At 53.4% G+C, this 21,977-nt stretch overlaps 1 protein-coding gene across 2 annotated transcripts in view; it reads right to left on the minus strand.

Moving 5' to 3' along the window:
• The window catches only part of TET3 (tet methylcytosine dioxygenase 3), a 121,042-nt gene extending 102,918 nt beyond the window's left edge, over nt 1-18,124 (minus strand). Inside the window, exons 1-2 of one of the 2 annotated variants that reach the window (XM_034953404.3) lie at nt 17,877-18,124; nt 16,327-17,053 (exon numbers count right to left, since the gene is read on the minus strand). In XM_034953404.3, the coding sequence (XP_034809295.1) occupies nt 16,327-16,629 (303 nt within the window). In that variant the 5' untranslated portion in view covers nt 16,630-17,053; nt 17,877-18,124. Of the gene's footprint in view, nt 1-242; nt 419-16,326; nt 17,054-17,876 lie in introns of those variants that run through there. The other variant, XM_003810356.5, reaches the window with a different exon arrangement.
• Nucleotides 18,125-21,977: the final 3,853 nt, after the last annotated feature.

A 21,977-nucleotide genomic window follows, 5' to 3' on the forward strand; every position in this document is an offset into this window, starting at 1 on the left:
TACAGCCCCCAGCCCGGCCGGAGGGGAAGAAGGCGAACGGGAGGGGATACAGCCTGGGAAAGAAAGGCTATCTGGGACCATCTTCCTGCCTCCAGCTGCCGCCTGGATCACGGCAGACAGGCTCCCCCGCCTTCCAGTGTGTTTTTGTTTTCATTTCTCCTCTGAGAATCCCCCCGAGATCCGAGAGGACGGCGACCCCCGGCCCGCGTCCGCCCGGCCATCCCCGGCCCCGCGCGCTCTACCTCGGCCGGCCTCCTCTGGTGCATCGGCCGGCGGGCCTCCCATTATCCCCGCCGGAGGGAGCGCACGGAGGGAGGCACTGCAGAGGCGGCGGCGGCCAGCTGCCGGCTGCGCTCCCCTCCCCGCCGCGGGGCTGGTGTGCGAGGGGGCGGCGCGCTCGCCAGCCAATCCCCGCGGCCGGCCCTGCCCCCGCCTGGCGGACCTGCCCAGCCGGGAGGCGGGGGCGCAGCCGAGGGTGCTGCTGAGCCGCGCTGGCTGCTTCCCAGGCCCGCCGTGCCGCTCCCCGGCAGGCTGGGGCATCCCAGGGCACCCCCGGCCTCCTCCCGCGGGGACCCCGAAGGTAATACCCAGAAGGCGTCCTCTGCGCCTCCAGGATCAAAGATGACAGACTGCGCCTCCGGGTGGAGCGGAGCGGAGCAGACGCGGGGGGGGGCGGGGGGGGATTCCCGCTTCGCCACTCTCTAACCCCAGCATCATCCTGGCAGCAGCTGGGACGGCACCGGGCCCTGTCACAAGGGCATGAGGTGCAATAGCTCCTTCATCCTCAAAAAAGAAGAAAAAGCCCAGGCAGCACGAACCTTTACTCCATTCTGCAAATGAGGTGATAAAATAAGTGAAACAACTTACCCAAGGTGATGCGGCTAGGAAACAGCAGAGCCGGGACTCTGAGCCAGGTCTGTCGGCTCTGAAGACCATACTCTTAACAGCTATGCAAGCTCTCTGCTCCTCCCTGCTCCAGCGCCCACCTCAGAAAACAGGCTCCTCGGAGCCCACACCTCCTGTGTCAACCCTGCCCTCCTCCACACACACAAACACCCACACCTCACTCTAGGATCACCCCCCAGCCCCGCCAGAACATACCCATCCAAGACAGCCTCCCCACCAACACCCCACAATGGGTTCTCCACTCTTAGGCTACAGGAGGTAACCCCCAAGACCCCAAGGGTCCCCAGACCTCAGGGCTTCCCATCTCCTGGAAAGGCAGAGGAGGGGAGGTAGCCCAGACCCCAAGAGCTCTGGTCTTCCAGTTTCCAGACTCAGCCTTTGAAAGCTGCATCAGAAGACTGAAAGGAGGGCAGGATGAGAAAGAACAGAGAGGGGAGAGGCAGACCCTGCAATCCACTCCTAGATTTACTTCCTGGGCCACCCGGGGCACATCGTTCCCTACCCCAATCCCTCCCTGTAGCTGAGCACCCCAGAGCTTCTACCTCCCAGGAAGCGACTTCCACACACTTTGGTACCCACAAACTCCAGGCTCCATCACTACCTAGCTGGTTGTAACTTACCTCTCGTAGCCTCTCTTTGCTCATCTTATAAAACTGAACTACAAATAGCAGCTACCTCATCCAGTTGTGAGGATTCACTGCAGGTGAATCAATTTCTGGAAGAGCTCACTGGGTGCTCCTTCTCATTCTCACAGATGAATAAGCTGAGGCCAGGGAGAAGTGACTCACAGGATTAGTTAGGATGTTTGAGAGCCCCTGACCCAGTGATTCGCTCTCCTACCCACTACACCACAGATGCCTAATTGCTGTCCCCTCCCCGGGGGCCCAAAGGGGATACTCAGAACAGGATGAGCTGCCTTTGGAAAGACAGCAAAGCTGGCCTCCAGTGAGGAGACTCCAGGAGGCATCAGGGCCCATACCTGCCTCCCCCTGGGAACACAGGGCAGGGAGGGAGGCAGGTGGCAGAGCATGACAAGGAACAGTGTCCTAAGCACAGCTCAGGTGGAACAATGGGTTTCTGTGCCCCTCAAATTTGACAATGACCAGGCCAAGTGGAGTCCCTCCTTTATCCTGGTCCCCAAAACCCCTGCCCTCACACCTACCCCCCATACAGTCTGCTGCTGGATAGGAGAGACAAACAATGCTTGGACAGTAACAACTAGTACGGTTGCTGCAGCGGCTGCCACAGTTTATCAAACCCCTGCTACATGCCAGGCCCTGTGCCAACCATGTTGTAGGATCATCTCATTTGACTTACTCCACATACAAGCTCATCTCTAACAGGGCAACGGAAGGACTTCGCGATGTTAACTTACTTGCCTGTCAACACAGCTGGTGAGTGGTGGGCTGGAATTCAAATCTAGGTCCTTCTCTTTCCAATTCTCTAAGTTCTGTCTGTCTCTGCCAACCCCAGGGAGATACAAAGAAGACCGAGGTCACTTGAACCCAATCACTTCCCTTTAAGCTATGGATCTAGTAATGTTTTCATGCCTCAGAGACTTCCCGGTGCTGCTCCTTCTGCCTGGATCCCTCTCCACCTCCCCCGACCTGGCAAGCTAATGTGGTACAAGACTTAGTTTAAACATTGCCTCCCCCTGCCAGTTTCTCAGATCACCAAGCTCCCATGAGCATCATCTGCTCCTCCCGGGTCCTGACAGAGCAGTGTACTGCCTCTTCCACAGCACCAGTCACAATAAAGTGCAGTTATTTATTTACACGGCAGTCCTCCCACGTGGGCGGGGGCCCTGTCTTCCCTACTTTCCTAGGCTCTGCACAGAGCTGGAATGTGCTGAGCCAAGTTTCTACACAAGGAGGGTGGAGAGGCAGGGGGCTGGGCACTGAGAAGTGGAGGCCCCTCTTCTGGTCAGCCTTCTCCCTGAGGTCCTCAAGGATCTGAGAGACACCCGCTGTCCTGGGAGGGCAGGACCTGCCAGAACTGAACTGTGATCTACTCCCAGACTTGCTCAACCAGCACCTATCTTCCTCAGCAGCCTGAAGGAGCCACAGAGCAAAGTTCCCATCCCAACTCCTGGCTCCACTCATCTCCCGGTGGTAATTCAGCCCTACCCCAAACACAGGTCCCCACCCTGCCTTCCAGCAGCCCTCGGCTACACCAGAGAAGTAGCCCAGAGGAGGAGCCCATAGTCCCCCAGGCAGTCCATCTGCTCCCATCCCCATCTCACCCTGGCCTCATTCCCTCTTCTGAGACTCGTGGAATGCCGGGGCTCAAGGGAGTCACAGAGGTGCATGCCAGGGCCACTCTGCCTCCAGCCGGTATGCTCTCCACTCCCTTCTTGATCCTCCTCCCATCTCTATCTGCCCCCTTTTCTAAATTTTGCACTTCACAGCGATCACTCACAGGTACTTGGAACCCCTCTGCATTGGGGCCAAGGGTCCCTCCCCTCCCCACCTTCTATCACAACCCCCAGACCCTACTGTGCTCCCAGCAGGAGGAATGGAGCCACAGCCCTCCCCACTGGAGAGGTGAATGGATTTACTCGCTTTCAGGACACACAAAATGCCCTAACACTGAGAACCTCAGGAACATGGATACCCACAGGTCAGATTCCACACAGATATTCAAAGACGAAGGAACACAGACACAACCAGACACATTCTTGGGGGAATTTACAAGAAATCAACCAAGCACCAACCCCATGTCAGGCCCCATAGAGCATGATATACTGTATCTTTTTTAACTCTCTAAACAAACCAATGAGACAGGAAATATTTGTGCCCATTTTACAGACGAAGAATTGGGATACAGACAGGCTAAGTATCTTGCCCAAGGTCACACAGCCAGAAAATGAATGCACAGGGTTCTTGCCACCCCCTCACTTGCAGCAGCACAGCCAAGGCTGCTCTGTGTTGCTCTACGATTTTCATATCCACCTACCTCTTCTAGAGCTGGTAGAGGGTAGAGGGAGAAAGGCTTCTCATCCTCCCTCACCATGGCTGTGTCCTGAATGAGGTCACTCTTCACAGGGCTTTACTTCAAAGCTCTGTTTAAGCCCTGCTTCCTCCAGGAAGCCTTCTCTGATTATACCAGTCTTCTGCCAACCAACAGCGCTTCTAACATTTCTCATCTGACCCCTGGTACTGTTATCTGTCTCTCTGTGTGTCCTGCATTCCCAACCAGAATGACTGGAGTTGTGCCTCTCCAAAGCCCCTGCAGGGCTATGCCTACGTTCCACACACTGAAGGCACTTGGAATTGACTATGAGGGAAGTCTGTGACCTCCTTTTCTCTTCATCACACAAAGGATCCTGCCAAAAAAAACCCCAACACCCCCTCCACCTTCAGAGCCTATGTTTGAAGTCCCCGGTGTCCACGCATCAATTTCCACCCAAGTAATTGCCGCCCATCACACACACATCATCCCCTATATTTGAAACTCTTTACGGTTGTCATGGGAACTGCCTTTGCCTTCATTCACTGATCAGGCCTCACAATTAGCTTTGGCAGCGGAAGTCTGTGTCAACGACAATCACAGGGAGGAGGAGGCTGAGGAGGAGGAGCAGCAGCAGCAGCAACAGAAGAAGAAAAGATGCTTCTCTCCTTGGAGATGCGGCAGAACCAGACTGAACCAAGGCACCCAGCAACACTGGAGGGAAACAAGTCGGAGCCAGCCAACAACTCCATCTTCGTGCTTCCTACCAGCAAACAGCATGCATCCAGGGCCTCCCAGGCTGACAGGTGGCAGGTGACACTCTGCCTATACCCTACATGCCCTTTGAGATGCTCGTGAAAAGGTCTTATAGTCTGTGAACCTTGTCAGGGTCTCCTCGCCCCAAATTCAACAGCCTTGAACCACCAAATGTTCCAAGGACCTAAGCAAATAACAACGGACTGTATGATGCTGTTGAGAAGGTGGGGCACGAATGCTGAGCTAGAAACCCGGGGACAGCCCCAGCAGAAGACTTCCAAGAGGAATTAACACAAAGCGTCTAACCTTCCACCTCTAGGATTCTCACGCGGTACCCAGCAATCTGTCCTCATCCTTCCACACCCCTGCCGCCAGCATCAAGTAGCATCTCTACACACTGCAAGATCAGGGAGGTGCTTCCCCCTCCTGGAAGTCCTTCTCCTCCTCATCCTTCACATGTCACTACACTCTCAAGACAAGTTCCTTCCCTTCCTGGCTGGCCTCTATGGGCCCAAAGGTGACTAAGGCCAGTCTCTGCCCTCAAGGCATCCCTCCCTTTTAGCCCTATCAGAATGTACTGTAGTTATTTGTTTCCATGCTTGTCTCCCTCCCCAGACAGCAAGATCATTAAGGACACACAGAGTTAATGTGCCTCCCTTTACCCACCGCTCAGACTCAGTATGGCACCCAGCAAACAGCTAGTCCCAGGCGAGGTTTGCTGAATGGGGCCAGGAGGGCCACCTGCCTGTCTATAGGTCAAAGCAGATGATGTCCTGCCTCGGGAAACTGAAGCAGCACCAGAGAGAGGGGCTGGCCGCCTCCAGTACAAGGGACCTTGTAGATCCTGGGACCCAGGATACACCAGGAAGGTGTCTCTCTCTCCTTGTCCTCCTGGCACCAGCTCTTCTCCCACTGGCCCTCACAACCCCCTCTCCCCTCACTGCACCTCACCCCATCCTGCAGCATGAACATAGTACAGGCAGGACCCAGCCCTCACAGTAAGAGTCTGCCGTCCCTCTCTCTTCTAGGGCTTCAGGATCATTCCCAGCATCATTAAGGGAACTGGGGCACACAGAGCTTACCTTAAACGGCAGATCAATCAATAAAAAATAAGACAGGAAAAAGCCACCCATGTCCTCCCCACAAGAAAAACTCAGCAGTGGAGCAGACTCTAGTCTAATATTTTGTTACTTCTTTTTGACCCAGCATCTCCGTACTCATTTCCTGAGACTTCCCCCACCCAGCAGTAATTAGGAGGGGCAGGAGGCATGGGGGACCCACAGTCTGGCCAATACCACCAAATAATTCCATCCAATGCAACTTCCCATCCATTCTGAGAATCTGGAATTGCTGCTCTAGCAGCAGTCAGAGATGCCTTATTTTGTCCACTAACACCCTCGTTAGGTGTGGTAGAGGTAGGACACAACAGAGCTAGAATTCGTACCAGTCACAGCCAGCAGTGCAGGAACAGCCATCAACAGTGCCCCAGCTGCATGCTGGTGCTACCTGAAGCAAGCAGGCAACAAACCCCCATACCTGTGGCCACCTGAAGGTCAGCCAGTTATCCCACAATGGGCTGCCGGCCTTCTTTTCGATCCCTCCCTCAGTGGTTAATAAAAACTTAGGTTATCAAGCTGGTCATGGTGGCTCATGCCTGTAATCCCAGCACTTTGGGAGGCCGAGGCAGGCAGATCACCTGAGGTCCAGGAGTTCAAGACCAGCCTGGCCAACATAGCGAAACCCTGTCTCTACTAAAAATACAAAAATTATTCAGGTGTGGTGGTGCATGCCTGTAATCCCAGCTACTCAGGAGGCTAAGGCACGAGAATCGCTCAAATCCAGGATTGGAGGTAGCAGTGAGCCAAGATCATGCCATTGCACTCCAACTTGGGGGACAGAGCAAGACTCTGTCTCAAAATAAAAAATAAAAAAAATCTTAGGTTATCAGATTTCCTATGCAAATGACAGGAGACAAGGCCACCATGGGATTTGTCCACCCTGGGTGTGGCAACTGTCTGTGCAGTGCCTATGCCCTGCACAGACATAGGCAGAGGCCCACAGCAACTCTAAAGGGCTCTCCCAGAAATAGCCAGCCAGGTTGAGCAGGGCTAAAAAGGAAGATGAAGGGGTCTCTTTCCTTTCCAATACCTCCTCTCTTCCTGAGCATCGTCCCCTCATTCCAAAAAGGAGCTGTAACGGAGTGAAGGGGAATGGAGTGGGAAATTAGTGACAACTCCTGAGACCCTGGACCTGGTCTTCCGGCCCGCCCAGTCACCACACTGCCTTTTCCAGAACAAGAAAACCCACAACAGAGAGGACAACTCTGGCAGGACCCAGGAGATAAGGTTGGAGCTGGAAGTCAACATGAACACAGCTCAGTGGGGCTGCTGACCAAGACTGTAGGTGGGGAGGAGTCATTTTCCCCACTAGGGACCCACAGAGAGCCTCTGGGTGGCGCACACCACCTCACTCCTGTCCCTGTGCTCTCCCATAGCGACAAGTAAAGCATGGCCGTGCCTTCAAGGAGAAGCAGTGGACTGTGCAGTGGGTTAGAATCCAGGAAAGTTCTGTCAAGAGACCTCACCACTTATCTTGGGTGTGGGGGCTGGGATCTCAAACCCTGAGAGCTGCCAATTCAGACAGCTATTTCCCCAACCTAAAAAGAGCCCTTGGTGAGGGTTCAGGGACCACACAGGGTCACTCTAAGGCTGGCTCCCAGCACTGTCCTACAGAACCTCCTGTGATGGCAGAAATGCTATCTGCACCGTCCAATACATAAGCCACTAGCCACATGTGGCTAATAAGCATTTGAAAGTCGACCAGTATGACTGAGTCACTGAATTTAATCTTAACTAATTTAAATTTAAATAGCTACCTGTGGCCGATGGCAACTATATTAGACTGCTCAGGTAGGGCACGCTTCTTAAATCTGGGGAGGTCCTGAATACTCTTGACAATCTGCTAAAAACCACGGATCCTCTCCTCTGAGAAAACACACCCCCGCACATTCACATAACATTTGGCTGAAATTTTCAAAACAGTTCACAGACCTTACCCCAACTGAGGTCTGAGATTAGGTCTAGGTCTAAGATTAAGTCTAAAAGTTGACCAAAATGCTGCAGTCTAAGATAGATGCCTCTCTTGCATGTAGTCATCTAAAAAACATGCAAACAGGCCAGGCGCAGTGGCTCACGCCTATAATCTCAGCACTTTGGGAGGCCAAGGTAGGCGGATCGCCTGAGGTCAGGAGTTCAAGATCAGACTGGCCAACATGGTAAAACCCTGTCTCTACTAAAAATACAAAAATTAGCCAGACGTGGTGGTGTACGCCTGCAGTCCCAGCTACCTGGGAGGCTGAGGCAGGAGAATCACTTGAACCATGAGGCAGAGGTTGCAGTGAGCTGAGATCACGCCACTGTAGTCCAGCCTGGGCAACAGAGCAAGACTCCGTCAAAACAAACAGACAAAAAAAAAGAAACATGAAAATAGACCTGATAGGCCGGGACAGTGGCTCATGCCTGTAATCCCAGTGCTTTGGGAGGCTAAGGCGAGTGGATCGCCTGAGGTCAGGAGTTCAAGATCAGACTGGCCAACATGGTGAAACCCTGTCTCTACTAAAAATACAAAATAAGCCAGGCATGGTGACACGTGCCTGTAATCTCAGCTACCTAGGAGAGAATGAGGCAGGAAAATTGCTCGAACCTGGGAGGCAGAGGTTGAGTGAGCCGAGATCATACCACTGTACTCCAGCCTGGGGGACACAGCGAGACTCCGTATCAAAAAAAAAAAAAAAAAAAGAAAGAAAGAAAGAAAATAGACCTGATAATATACTTCACATAATCTTAGCAAGAGACCACCAAATGTGAATCTCCCTCCCAACCTTCCCGCAACCCAGAGGACATCCTCATAACTTCCCTGTTAGGCAGCACCCAGACTCGTGCAGGCACTGGTCACACAGAACCTCTCAGGGCTAGTTCCTCAGTGCTGGAATAGTCATAAATGCTAGACAATTCTTTTTTCTAATGTGGGTTCAGTCTGTCTAATAACTTTCACCCACTAATAAAACTCCTGCATACTCCCTCCAGTGAGGGAACTGACCTCTTCTTCATACAAGCTTTGCCTGAGCCTGTGTTCCTCTACTCATCAGCAGCTGAACAGCCCTGCTTCCTTCAACTGTCCTGCATGTGACCACTCTGACAGATTTCAAGACAGACTGTCAACATTCTTTTTTAGAGTTTCAGTTATTCCTACCTGCTAGGAAGCCAGAGTTCGTACATTTCTTTTTTAAAACAAGTACAAGCCTTTGTACTTGCCCTGATTAAATCCCATTGAGTCTTACTGGGACTCACTGTACCTGACTGCCCCAACCTCCTTAGCCCCTTGTTCTATCATTCAACGTAATAACTGCATCATCACTGCCACCCACCTACCCACCACACCCACAGATCTGACTCGCCTACTACCTCATCTTGTGAAAAGGGCACACATCGATTCTGCTCCATAAGCTTCCAGATTGTTCCATGAGACCTAAGATTCTATGGACACACCCCTTCCTCTGCACAACCACCACCATCTACTACTGGGTCATGGAGTTCCAACCTCCTGAATCAGGCTGCTGAGCAGCAAACATCTTCTGAGAGCCCTTTCCTGACTGTTGTCAGAACAAATTCACAAGTTCTCTGATAACTTTGTAGATCAGTTTTATTGATAGGTTTTACTGATAACTCACTAAACTACAAGGAAACAAATGCCAGAAGAACAAGCAGAAACATGCAGTAAATCTCAAGAGGTCCTTGTCTCCCCGGCTTAGAGGGTCAGGAAATGGGTTGGGTCATCCTCTTTACCCTGCTGGCACTTGGAATTCTTTGCCTGTTCATCACAGCTTATTTGTCACTGCCCCCGCCCTCCACCCCACTGGCTCCGCGTCCCATGCCCTTCTGGTCATAGAGATGTTGTAGACAGCTCCTCAAACTTTCATGGACATACAAATCACCTGGGGATCTGGTTAAAGTGCAGATTTCAATTCAGCAGGTCTGGGGTAGGGCTGGACATTCTGCAGTTCTATCAAACTTGCAGGTGATGCCAATGCTGCTGGTCCACTGAGCAGCAAGGTGGAAGTGAGGCTGTGGAACATACAGGTGTCTCAGGACTCAGGTGAGCAATCTGCCATAGAATAGTCCAGGTAGGTGCCCATCACCTCACAGTCTCTCACCTGCATCAGAGGGTTTCCATGCTAACTACACATTAGGTACACCTGGGAGCCCCAGACCAGTTTGGTCCACCCTGGATCAATTAAATCAGAATCCCTTGGGAGTGGGGCCCAGGCACCATGTTTTGCTACGTTTCCCAGGTGATCCCAATGTGGAACCCCTGATCTACATGGTTGACAGACTGAACAGGGCAGTCATATCAGTGGCCTCCCTCTCTAAGATGACTTTAAGTCAAAAACTGGACTTCTCATCTGTCCAAGCTGGCAGGAGATGCCATCATTTATTTACAGAAATCTAGATCTGTTCATTTGCCTCAGCTGCTTTGAAAAGAACCACAAACACCCTCAAAGTTTATCACCTGCCTTTCTAAAGTTTCACAAAACACCTTTTAAACAATCTGTTCTAGAACTCTCAAAAACTGACATTAAGATTATATATTTACAATTTTCAAAATCTCTTTGAGAAATTGGACTTTTAGCCCATCTCTGGTTTTTTGGCCCTCTTTCAATCATCATAATTCCATAAAAATTGTAATTCACCATGAGTTCACCAGCCTGGGCAAAATAGCGAGACTCTGTCTCTATTTAAAAAAACAACAAGGGCTGGGCACGGTGGCTCACGCCTGTAATCCCAGCACTTTCGGAGGCCAAGGTGGGCAGATCACCTGAGGTCAGGAGTTCAACACCAGCCTGGCCAACATGGTGAAACCCCATCTCTACTAAAAATACAAAAATTAGCCAGGCGTGATGGCACATGCCTGTAATCCCAGCTACTCGGGAGGCTGAGGCAGGAGAATCGCTTGAACCGGGGAGGTGGAAGTTGCAGTGAGCTAAGATCACGCCATTGCAGTCCAGCCTGGGCAACAGAGCGAGACTCCATCTCAAACAAAACAAAACGCAAAAAAAAAAAGAAAAAGAAAAGAAAAAAAGATTGTGATTTTGCAAGCACATCTGCAGGTGTTCAGTAGGAAGTGAATGACTCAGACTCGGGTAGGGTAGCTGGCTGGCTCTGTTTTCCCCAGGTTATATCTTCTGACACCACAGGGACCCAGTGTCTGTCCACTCTCTCCATCCCTAGAAAGTTGTAAGCCTACCTCTTCCTTCTCACTCTTGCTAGAACCATATACAAGATATTGTTATCAGCATTTTCCACCAGCCTTAGCACATTCTGGCCACTGGACTCCCTGATGCTCCTCTTAGGGGCTCAGACCACACTCCTGACTCTGCTTCAGTGCCATGTCCCCACTTTCCACATAATGTGCTTGGCCTTTTACCCCCTCACTCACTAGAGAACAGCCCATATAGCCACACAGATGGCTCAGTCCTTCCCCAGTCCCACCAACACCTTTCTCCTGAAGCTATCATTCGTGACTGTTCTATCAGCGTTTCCTTTTTTTTTTGAGACAGAGTTTCACTCTTGTTGCCCAGGTTGGAGTGCAATGGCGCAATTTCAGCTCACTGCAACCTCTGCCTCCCGGGTTCAAGGGATTCTCCTGCCTCAGCCTAGGTACACCTGGGAGCCCCAGACCAGTTTGGTCCACCCTGGATCAATTAAATCAGAATCCCTTGGGAGTGGGGCCCAGGCACCATGTTTTGCTACATTTCCCAGGTGATCCCAATGTGGAACCCCTGATCTACATGGTTGACAGACTGAACAGGGCAGTCATATCAGTGGCCTCCCTCTAAGATGACTTTAAGTCAAAAACGACTTCTCATCTGTCCAATCCTCAGGAGCTGGGATTACAGGCACCCACCACCACGCCTGGCTAATTTTGTATTTTTAGTAGAGATGGGGTTTCTCCATGTTGGTCAGGCTGGTCTCGAATTCCTGACCTCAGGTGATCTGCCTGCCTTGGTCTCCCAAAGTGCTGGGATTACAAGCGTGAGCCACCGTGCCTGGCCAGAGTTTGCTTTTTAACAAGCAATTCTATCCCTCCAGCTAATTTTCATTTAGAATCTGTGGCCGTGGAGTTAAAAACTGCTTGCATTTGAAAGACGATATTCTAAAGACTATCCATAAAAATTGTAATTCACCAGGAGTTCAAGACCAGCCTGGGCAAAATAGCGAGACCCTGTCTCTATTTAAAAAAACAACAAGGGCCGGGCGCGGTGACTCACGCCTGTAATCCCAGCACTTTGGGAGGCCAAGGTGGGTGGATCACCTGAGGTCAGGAGTTCAACACCAGCCTGGCCAACATGGTGAAACCCCATCTCTACTAAAAATACAAACACTCCTCCCTGTCCAACCTTCTTTCAGGCTTGACAAATGCTCAGATGCGGTCCCTTTCTCTGAAGATTCTCATCACTTCCACTTCTCTAGTCAATTCTCCCTTTGATGCTGAGACCAGCCTGAACACATTCCTCTCCACAGCCTCCATCTTCAGGAAGATAGAACTACCAGCAGGATGGGCAAGGATTCATCAGGTGTTCTGATATTGTTGAAAGATTCCCAATTCCAAGGTATCTTGACTCAAATCTGGCAGAGATCTGTTTCAAGATGTAAATCCAGTTGGCTGAGGGCTAGAAAGTATTCTCATCACATATATCTTTCCATTTCTCTCATTTTCACCCATAATATTCTCAGTTATGCTTCCAAACTTATGCATACATTTTTCTATGCATTTTTTTAAGGGTCATTCTCCTACTCTAATAGTTATTTACTTCCCTCATCCATGGTCAACTTTTCAGTCAGGCCTAGGACCATAGTGACTCCTTGGTGTCTAGCCTCCTTCCCCAGCACAGAGGCTGGCAAACTCCTCCCTCCCTCTGCCTGGCTCTACTGTTCTGCCCCACGGTTCTTCTATGAGCAAGTGAGGTGAATGCCTTGAGATAAACGCTTAATTTGTATTGCATCTGGAGTTGTATGCAGGCTGGAGTGCAGTGGCTCAAATATTGCCCACTGTGGGCTGAGGCGATTCTCCCACCTCAGTCTTTCCAGGAGCTAGGACTACAGGCACATGCCACCATGCCTGGCTAATTTTTTTTTTTTTTTTTAGCAATGGGGTCTTGCTGTGTTGCCCAGCCTGGTCTCAAGTGATCATCCTGCCTCAGCCTCCCAAAGCTCTGGGATTACAGGAGTAAGCCACCATACCTAGCCCTTGTATTGCATCTTTACAGCTCGAAGACTAATGCACAGTTGTTAATGCATAAAGATTCATCATTTTCTAGATGTTTAGGAATGTTTTGTCATCATGCATTGATTACCTACTATGTGCCAGACATTATGCATATTTTATCTCATTTAATCCTCATGACAACCCTACAAAGAAGGGTTACTCCCATCTTACAATTGAGAAAATGGACACAGAAGGGATGGAGCACTGGTTGCCCAAGAGAGTAAGGGCACAGCACTTACTCTGGGTTCTCAGCCCTATCTACTGTGCTTCCTTACTCACCAAACCCTACTTTTCTACTCAGTCATCTTCATTGTACTACCAAGCCACCACTCAGGTAAAAAGAATATGAAATCAAACAGCCTCCTCTAAAGTCTTCCTGGAACTAGGAAGGAAGACCACAGCTACTACCAACCTGCCCCAACCTCACATTAGGACTCAGAGAAGTAGTCACTGCCCCCTAGGGCAGGAAGGCCCATCCCTGGGGGACCTGTCTCTAGCCCTAAAATGCTGAACTTCTTTTCTGAGGGATTCCCCTGCACCCTTCTCCCCACCGACAAAACCCAGAGAAAAAGAGTGAGGAGCAGGGAAAGAAGATGGAAAACCCAAGATAATCTCCTCCTTACAGGATGATATGAAGTAACTGCAAGCAGACAATTCAAAGGAAGCCCCAAGGTCAGCTACGAGAGATGGAGACAGAAGGGAAGTAAGGAAGAGTGCCCAGAGGAGCACAGCACTCTCACAGAGAGGAGGAAGCACCACACAGCAGGAATGCAGGTAAATGGTCTGATGTCCGAGAGGATCCTAGGATACTGCGTCCCGCCCCACCTGAACAGTCACAGCCAAAACAGCCTCCCCAATCCCGGGACATGTTCCCTCTGCCACACGGCTGCTAAGATCTAATGGTTATGGTCCCAGCAGTCCCCAGCATCTGCTAAATGCTGGGCTGGTCTTGGGGTCTCATCCACCCTGGCAGTCTCTCAGGAACATCTCAGCTTTTCAATTAATTATGCCACAGATATGCCCGTTAAATGTGGTATACCCTAGACAGTGACTCTCTGGCATTCAGCCTTCATGGACCAAAAAAAAAACAAAACAAAACAAAACTTTTTTTTTTCAGAGAGAGGCACTGGTTACCATTTTGTATTTTACCAAGCGAAGACTTAAAAAAAAAAAAAAAAAGGTCTAATTTCTATCACACCTTCACTTCATAAAGCACATTTTAAGAAAGCGTATTTTAAACATCGAGAAGTAGAAAGGACCTATCCTTAGAAAAAAAGTACTGCTCTTTGAGTCACAGAAAGTTAGCTTTACGAAAAAACTCATTCCACCGTCCCCTTTTGTTTCTCTAGAAACAGAGAGACTCCACAGATCAGCATGTAGACCCTCTGTCCTCGGACACCCAAGGCTGTCCAGCCTCACCTTACCTGACCCTGGGGCTTAGAGAGGCAGTTGGCCATGGCAAGGTCAACAGGGATGCAGACATCTCTCAGCAGGGGTGTCTCTAAGCCTCAGCCACCCCAGATCCATGATATCTTAACCAAGACCACCCGGCAGCCTGGGCCGACAGCTTACACACAGGATGACAAGGTCCTGGCCTCACTCCCAGCCCCTTTCACTCAGGTATGTTCTGTTGTTGCCAAAAGCAGCACTTCAACTTAGTTCACAAGGGCCACTGCTTCCAAGAACATCTAGCCCAGGAAGCTCAGCATCCTCATTCCTCCCGTTTAATTATGGGAGGAACCGAGTAAGATAATGGGGGCTGGGGAAGAAAAGGAATGCTAGAAGGAAAGGCGCAAAGGAATCAAGCTTTGCAAAGTAGACTCAGCAGCTCCTCCCTACACCAAAGCACCAGCTCTTACATCCAGAAGTAAAGCCTCCCCCGCTTCATAACACCCTGCTTTCAGTAGCGACCCATGGGGCACTGGGCCAGCAGGACGATAACTACCCCCAACACCAGCAACAGAGAAGTCTCCCAGGCTGGGGCTGGGGGCTGCATATGTGATCCAGATGTCTGCTTTAACCAGAAACAGGGGAAACAGGGCCCCGAGTCTGCAGTCCCTGGGTCAGGACATACAGCTTCCACAGGGCACGGACAAGACAAGGTGAGAAGGGGCAGAAATATCCAGCAACCCCACGTCCCTGTCCTCAACACTTGAATCTTTTTTCCTAGCCACGGGACCAGCCCCACCAGCTCGCTGTGAGGCTCTGCACTCAGCGGTCAGGGAAACCCAGAGCACAGGCTGCCAGCCCAACGCCAGCCACAGGGACCCGAGTCCTCAGAAGCAAGCAGCTCCCAGCCCAGCTGGAAGAGGCTTTGAAAGCCATCAAGTACAACTCTTCCACTTCCCCCAAGGAAAAGACAGGCCCAGAGAGGGGGCCCGAGTTGTCTGGGCCCTTGGACAAATGAATGGCAGAGCCAGGGGGAGCTCGAAGACAGCGCAGGCCTCCGTCTCTGTCCAGCGCCAGTTCTACTGCCTGGAGCGACCTCAGCGGCTACACCGCTCCTCCTAAGCTGCTCAACTTCGCTCAGCCCTACTTCTGCCAACTCTCTGCTGTCGCGGCTGTCACCAACCTCAAGCCGGCAGTCCGCCACTATAATGGGAGGGAAAGACGGCCAATGCAAGGTCATGGTCTCTCCCATTCCTTCCCACCCTGCCTGCTCTCACCCCAAATCTCCTTCCCTCCTCCACCCTACTACCCGAAATAAAGGGAGTACACCTCCCTGGGGTTGACAGTGTCTCAAAAGCATGTCATCCATTCATGCAATTAGTATCTGAGTGCCTACTACCTGCCAAGGAATTGTGCCAGGTCCCGAGAACACAGAAATAAAGTTTTTGACCGCAAGAAGAACTAAGATAGGGGAACCCAAAACATCAGTTCGTCACTAGATTCCCAAACAGTTTCAACTGGCTCTCTGGCCATCTGAGAAAAACGATGAAAGAAACATCCCACTCCATCAGGGCATCATAAAACCACCCCGTCAATCCAAACCTTTGTCTCCAAATCCATCAGCCTCCATCCCTTATCTTACACCCTCACTGCCCAAGTCATCCAAGCATTAGCATGAGCTTGAAATACAACATCTGAGGCTTCAAGCAGCAGGACAAGAAACTTCTAGAGGTAAAGGTAGACATCACAGTTCCGCATCAAATGCAAACATCAGAGATGAGGGTGCTAGCTCAGATCCCCCTTCTACCCAGTTACTCTCATACAAATTGTCAGCCCTGCAAAGGAGTCCAAACATGTCAGTTACACTCCTACTTAAAGTAGGACCAAGAGGATCAGAAATGAGAGAATGGACTCAACTGGACGAGCCTTGCTTGAACAAGACCCCCGTGATCACCGTGCCCTCGAGGAAGGAACAGGGTAGCCCAGCAAGGGCCGGCTTACCTCCTTGAGAAGCCCTACTTTTTTCTTCAGCACCTCACATTTTCGCAGTTTGCAGATCTGGTGCGTGCGGCGGTTGGTACAGCTAGTGCAAGCGCCACAGTTTTCCAGCCGCCGGCAGGGCTCACAAGTACCACACCGTTTCCGTTTCTTTCGACCATCTCCACCCCCTCGGAGTTGGGACTCACTCCTAGCCATGGAGAGCCCAGACCCCGGGAAGCCCCCTACCATCACCTGGCCCTGAGGGAAGTCATAAAGGCCTGGCAGGTCCGGCTGGACGGCCAGGGGCACCTGAAACTGGCTCATGATGCTGCCAGAGGTGGGGGCATAGGTGCTGGGGCAGAACCACAGTCGTTTCCTGCCACCTCCAAAGGCCACCAACAGGTCCTTCTCGCCTAGAACAGTCAAGAGTCTACAAGGGTGAAGGCAAGTGGCTTCAGTCTCGTGGATGGATGCCTCTTCTCAACCCCTCTTCACCTCCTCTGCAGCAGTCTGATCGGACTCCGTAGGGGGCCACTCTCCCACCTGCTGGGGCCCAGGATCTGGGGGAGGACACCAGCAGCAGCCCTCAGAAAAGGGATCATCTTGGCCCGGTGGGTTCTTCACCCTCACCCACCCTGGACCCAGGCATGAGTTGAGCAGGTAGGGGTGTGGTGGGGGCAGAGCTGAGTGAGCAGTTTCTCCTGGTATTTTTCCTCCAGGGTCTGGACGCTGGAGAAGGCAGTGCTGCCTGAAAAAGACAGAAAGGGGAAGCGCATCACTCGGGGCTCAGGGACAACTTTCACGTGTCACTTCTTCCTGTTTCTGGGAAGAGAAAATGGGGGAAGAGATGGGGCTTGCTCAAATGAGGTCCTGCCCAGAACCTCAGGCAGGACGCACCCAGCACCCGCTCCCTGTCTGAGGGAGGCGGCCTCGGGCCTGAGGGCTGCTGGGGGCCCTGGATTCAAGGGGGTGATCAAGGTGAGATTTCTAAGAAAGTTGCCCTCTTCCCCACCCCCACGGGCTGGTGAGAGTTTCACCAAAATTCCCCCACACGCCCTGGCTGGAGACCGCCGGGCCCTCCCTCAGGGAGCTGAGCTTTCAAAATAAAGTTTGCTGAGAGCCTCGCTCGGCGGGACTGCCCCGGCGCCCCCGGCACGGAAGCGGCCTGGAGGTGGGGGCGCGCCCGGGGCAGCCCGCGCCCGCCGCGCCCGCCGCCGGAGCGCAGCCCGCCAGCCCGACTGGGGAGGGCGGCCCGCGCCGCCGAGGGGCGCGGGGAGGGGGGCGCGCTCGAGCCGCGGGCCGGGCCGCGCGCGCGCCGCCGCTCGGGCTCCTTTGTTCTGGGGCCTCCGCCACTCCGCTCCGGCGGCTTCGCAGCCCCCGCCCCCGCCCCGCCACCCCCGCCCGGCTCAGCCGCACAGCGCCCCGCAGCACCCCAGTCCGGCCCCCCGCACCGGAGGAGCGGCCCCCCGCCGGATCCGGGCCGTCCCCTCCCCCTCCCCCGGGCCGGGCCCCCCGCGCCTCCCGCCGCCCCTCCCCCACTCCGGAGCCGGAAAGGCACCGACTGCACCGACCTGCCCGCCGCCTCCGGGGCGGAGCGCACAAAGGGGCAAAGTTTCCCGGCCCGCGCCGCCGCCGCCACCACCGTCGCGGCCGCCGCCGCCGCCGCCTGGGGCGCCCGCCTCCCGGAGCGCCCGGCCCGACCGAGCTCGGCGCGCGGAGCCCCCCGCCCGGGCCGAGGAGGGGACGGCGCAGGAGGAAGGAAGAGGCAGCGGCGGCCGCGGCGGCAGCAGCAGCAGCAATGAAGGCGTCCGCGGGACTCCCCGCCCCCCGCGCACCGCGGCACGTGCTCGCCCGGGGACTCCCCCGCCCGGGAGGGCGCACACGTGCGGCCCCGCCGAGCCCCGCCGGCCCGGCCGGGCCCCGGGCCGGGCGAGAGGGGGTGGTTCCCGCGGAGGGGAGGGGTCGGGTGGGCGGCCTGCGAGCGGCTTGGGGCAGGCTCCGGCCCGGCCGCCGCTTCTCTGCACCTGCAGTGGCTCCCACCCACGCGGTCGGCCCTCCCGGGAGGCGGCCGCCCCCTTCGGGCTGGCCACCCTCGCCCTCCGGCGGGGCTGCAGCCGGGGCCGGCGAGGCGGGGTGGGGCACGCGGACCTTCCAGCCTAGGCCCTCGGCCGAGCCTCGCTCGGTGTCCCCACTTCCTGCCACTCCCTGCGGGCCAGATCGGTCCGGGACGGCCCCGGCGCCCCCGGGAGGCCTGAGCGCCGGGCCCGACTGACCCCCCTGTCCCAGCTGCCGCTGGCTCATTCCGAGGCAGGACAATGGGGGACATCGCGCGTTTGCGTACCGAGTCAGCCTGGCCGGCAAGAAGGGGTTGCTCGGGGGCAGAGGCTAAGGGCACCCTCGCAGGGGTCACGACCGAATGCCCTGTCCAGGTGGACCCCACGGCCCTGCCATCACCAGCCTCCCCCGCGCCGCGCTCGGCTCTTTCGCGTCGAAAACAAAGACTAATCCGATACCCCCGCCCTGCCTCCCAGAGGAGGGGGAACGGGCGCGTCGCGGAGGGTAACTGAGGAGGACAGCGTTCAGGAGGGCCTCGGACAGCCTCGAGGGGGCCGTGGGGCGACTAAGCCCTAAAACCCGGCGCAGACACTTGGAAGAGTCACCCTGGGCTACGTTCCAGGCAGGGGGTAAGGGGCAGGGCTCAGGAATATTTCCAAATTGCCAAACTGCCCGTTCTCTCTGCTGCTTTTTTCCCTCACCTGTTGTGCAGGCCAAGTTGAAATTCCAGGTTAGATTAATTCAGCCCCACCCATCTGGCCTGACTGCCAGGCTGGTGCCTGCAACTGCCTTCCACCTACCTCGGTTGCAGGGGAGCAGGGTGGGTCTCTGACATACACGCGCACACACACACTCGGGCGAGTCCTGGCAGAAACAGCCACAGGACGGACTGGCCTGACCAGTTTGGGCGGTGCTCACGGAGCCAGGTACCTGGCAGGCGTCGCCGCCCGGCTGCAGCTAACAGCTCAGCCAGAACTGGAAAAAGAGCATTCGGCCGGCTATTTAGAAAGAAAGAAAAAAAAGTAACTGATCTGAAGTAGCGCTGTCCAGAAAGCCCTAGGCGGTAAAGCAGCCCAGGTTCTATCTGGAACTTCCCTCTGATTTTGACAGCCTGCTCCAGGGTCCAGGTTGTCAGCGAGGGAGTGGGTGGGGGTGAACATGGCTGCAATATCCACTTCCTACCATGGCCTTTGGGAGGACTGAAGAGTTTCTGTTCAGGGTAGTAAGACTAGAACCGAGACGAAAAACCAAGAGAGTGTAATTTTCAAACAGGGTAACAGGTTGCAGACTCGTAATTGTTTTTAATGTAATATATTTTTAATAAGCAACTTTATTAATAAAAAATGTGTATAAAGAAAACGTGGAGACTACAGATTACTAGAGGGGAAAAATCACCAAATTACAACCATATTTAACCATTTGCTATATTTCCTTGTAGCCTTTCCTATTTGTGGATTTACTCACACTGATTATACAATTTGCCATCCTCTTTTAACTTAACATTGTACCATAGGCATTTCCCTGTTTGGTATACAGTTTTCAGAAAGTGTGACAGTGAGGTGAAGAAGATGGCTCAGGAGCCAGAGAACTCTGGCTTCCAAACCTGAATCTGCCACTTGGTAACAGTGTGACCTTGGACTAGGTACTCCATCTTCAAGGGAATCCAAGTAAAAGACTTAATATAGGGCTCAGTGAATGACAACAACTAATATTGTTTAATCCATATGACAACCTTGTGAGGTAGGTACTATCATCAAACCCATTTTATGGATAAGAAAACAGATTAAATAACTTGCCCAGGATCACTCAGCTAGTAAGTTGTGGACTTTCAGAGGAGCCCAGCAGCCATCCTCTTGTATTCTGTCTGGGTAAATGGCACCAGCAAGTTACTGTGTCATTTACTCTTCACCAGCAATCTATGAGAGGGTCATTTCATAAAGCCCTCTCGTTTAGGTAACTGGGTGAATGCTGGTGCCATTCACTGTGACAAAATGCAGAAGGAAGGATGCCTGGGGATGGAGACATTCGTGTGAAAGTGAGTGTGCAACTGAGGGGGTGAGGCCTGGGTTTGAGATTTGGGCCCCATCAGTGAGCAGACAGCGAGGCCTCAGGTGTGGAGGAGCTCATCCGGGGTGGATATGGAGAGTGAGAGGGAAAGGCTGCCAGGACAGAGCCCCAGGGAATACCAGCCCATGAGGGACAGGAGCTGAGAAGGCGCCGCCAGAGAGGTTGGAGGGAACCCAGCCAGGCTAGAGAGCTGCCTGTCATATCTTCCCGGCCTCTGGAACCTTACACTTCGGCAGTCCTGTTGCTCATTCCTTCTGCCTGGGGAAAAACCCTTCCCACCCCACCCCTTCTCAGCTACCCCTTGTACCTGCCAAATTCCCACTCATCCTGCAAGTCATAAGTGCCAGTTCCATGAAACCTTCTCCAGCTGCTCAGATGATTCCAGAGCCCCACCCACTCTCCCTCCACAGAAGTTTGACTCTCCCTGCCTAGGAACAGTTATCTCATCGGCGCTGGGCACTGGAATGGTTTGCATGTTTCTTTCCCAGTTACTACAAACTCCTGGAAGGGTAGCACGCTGTCTTTCACCTCATAACCCTAGACCTAGCAACCAACCACTGTGTTGAATGAAGAGACGAGGTGAGTAGACCCTAATGAATGACAGACCCCAGTAACACTGAAGACCCGTAGGCTTCTTTCCTGCTTTCTTTACGACTTGCACAAACTGGTCAGGGGCGCCCAAGATAAAACAGCCTAAACTCCTCAGGTCCTGCCTTCTGGTTCTCCAGCCTCCTGGGCTGCTGCGGCTATTCCCATTCACATTGCGCTCAGGGCAGGAGAGCAGCGGGGGTGGGCGTAGGGATAGGGCGAGCCCTTCCTGGGGCTGCATTAGCCTAGACGCAGTGGTTCCGCCAAGAGAGCCCCGGCACCAGCAGCATCACCATCTCCTGGGAACTGGCTAGAAATGCAAGCTCTCGGCCCCATCCTAACCCCACTGAATCAGAAACTCTGGGGGCGGGCCCAGCAATCTGTTTTAATTAGTCCGTCAGGTGAAATCAAGTTAGAGCAGCACTGGACTACAGCAAGCGGGGGAGAAGGAAGTTCAGCACCCAGGTGGAGACTGCGATGAGGCCCCCAAGGCGCTTAGAGCAGACAGAGGGAGAGAGGCTCCTTTTAGGAGCGGGTTTGGCGGGCGCCACCCCAAGCGGCCAAGGGCGGAGCCTCTTTTAGGCGACTGCTCCCGCGAGGTCAGAGCCGGGCTGTGCCGCTGCCCCCGGGACTAGAAAGGGAAATCTCCTTGCTAGAGGAGGAAGCCCTAAGAACTCAAGGGAGATAGGGGTGGCAGGGGCATTTCCCTGGATGCCTGGAGCATGGAGGGTGCGAAATAAGGAGGCTTTCCTTCCCCATTGATGAGCTGAAGTTGATTCCGCACGGGGAAGGAAAGGGACAGGAAGCATAATTGGATGTGCAAGCCTGTGGTTCTTCAGGAAGTTAACACGTGGAACTAACACTGTTGGATGCTGCTGAACTCTCAGGTGATTGATGTGACTAACCTCCTCTGAGGTACTTGACCTCTCTCCTCTTCAGCTAATAAGTCATTTGTCCTTATT

This window comes from Pan paniscus, chromosome 12 (genome assembly GCF_029289425.2).
Source record: "Pan paniscus chromosome 12, NHGRI_mPanPan1-v2.0_pri, whole genome shotgun sequence".
NCBI lineage: Eukaryota > Metazoa > Chordata > Mammalia > Primates > Hominidae > Pan > Pan paniscus.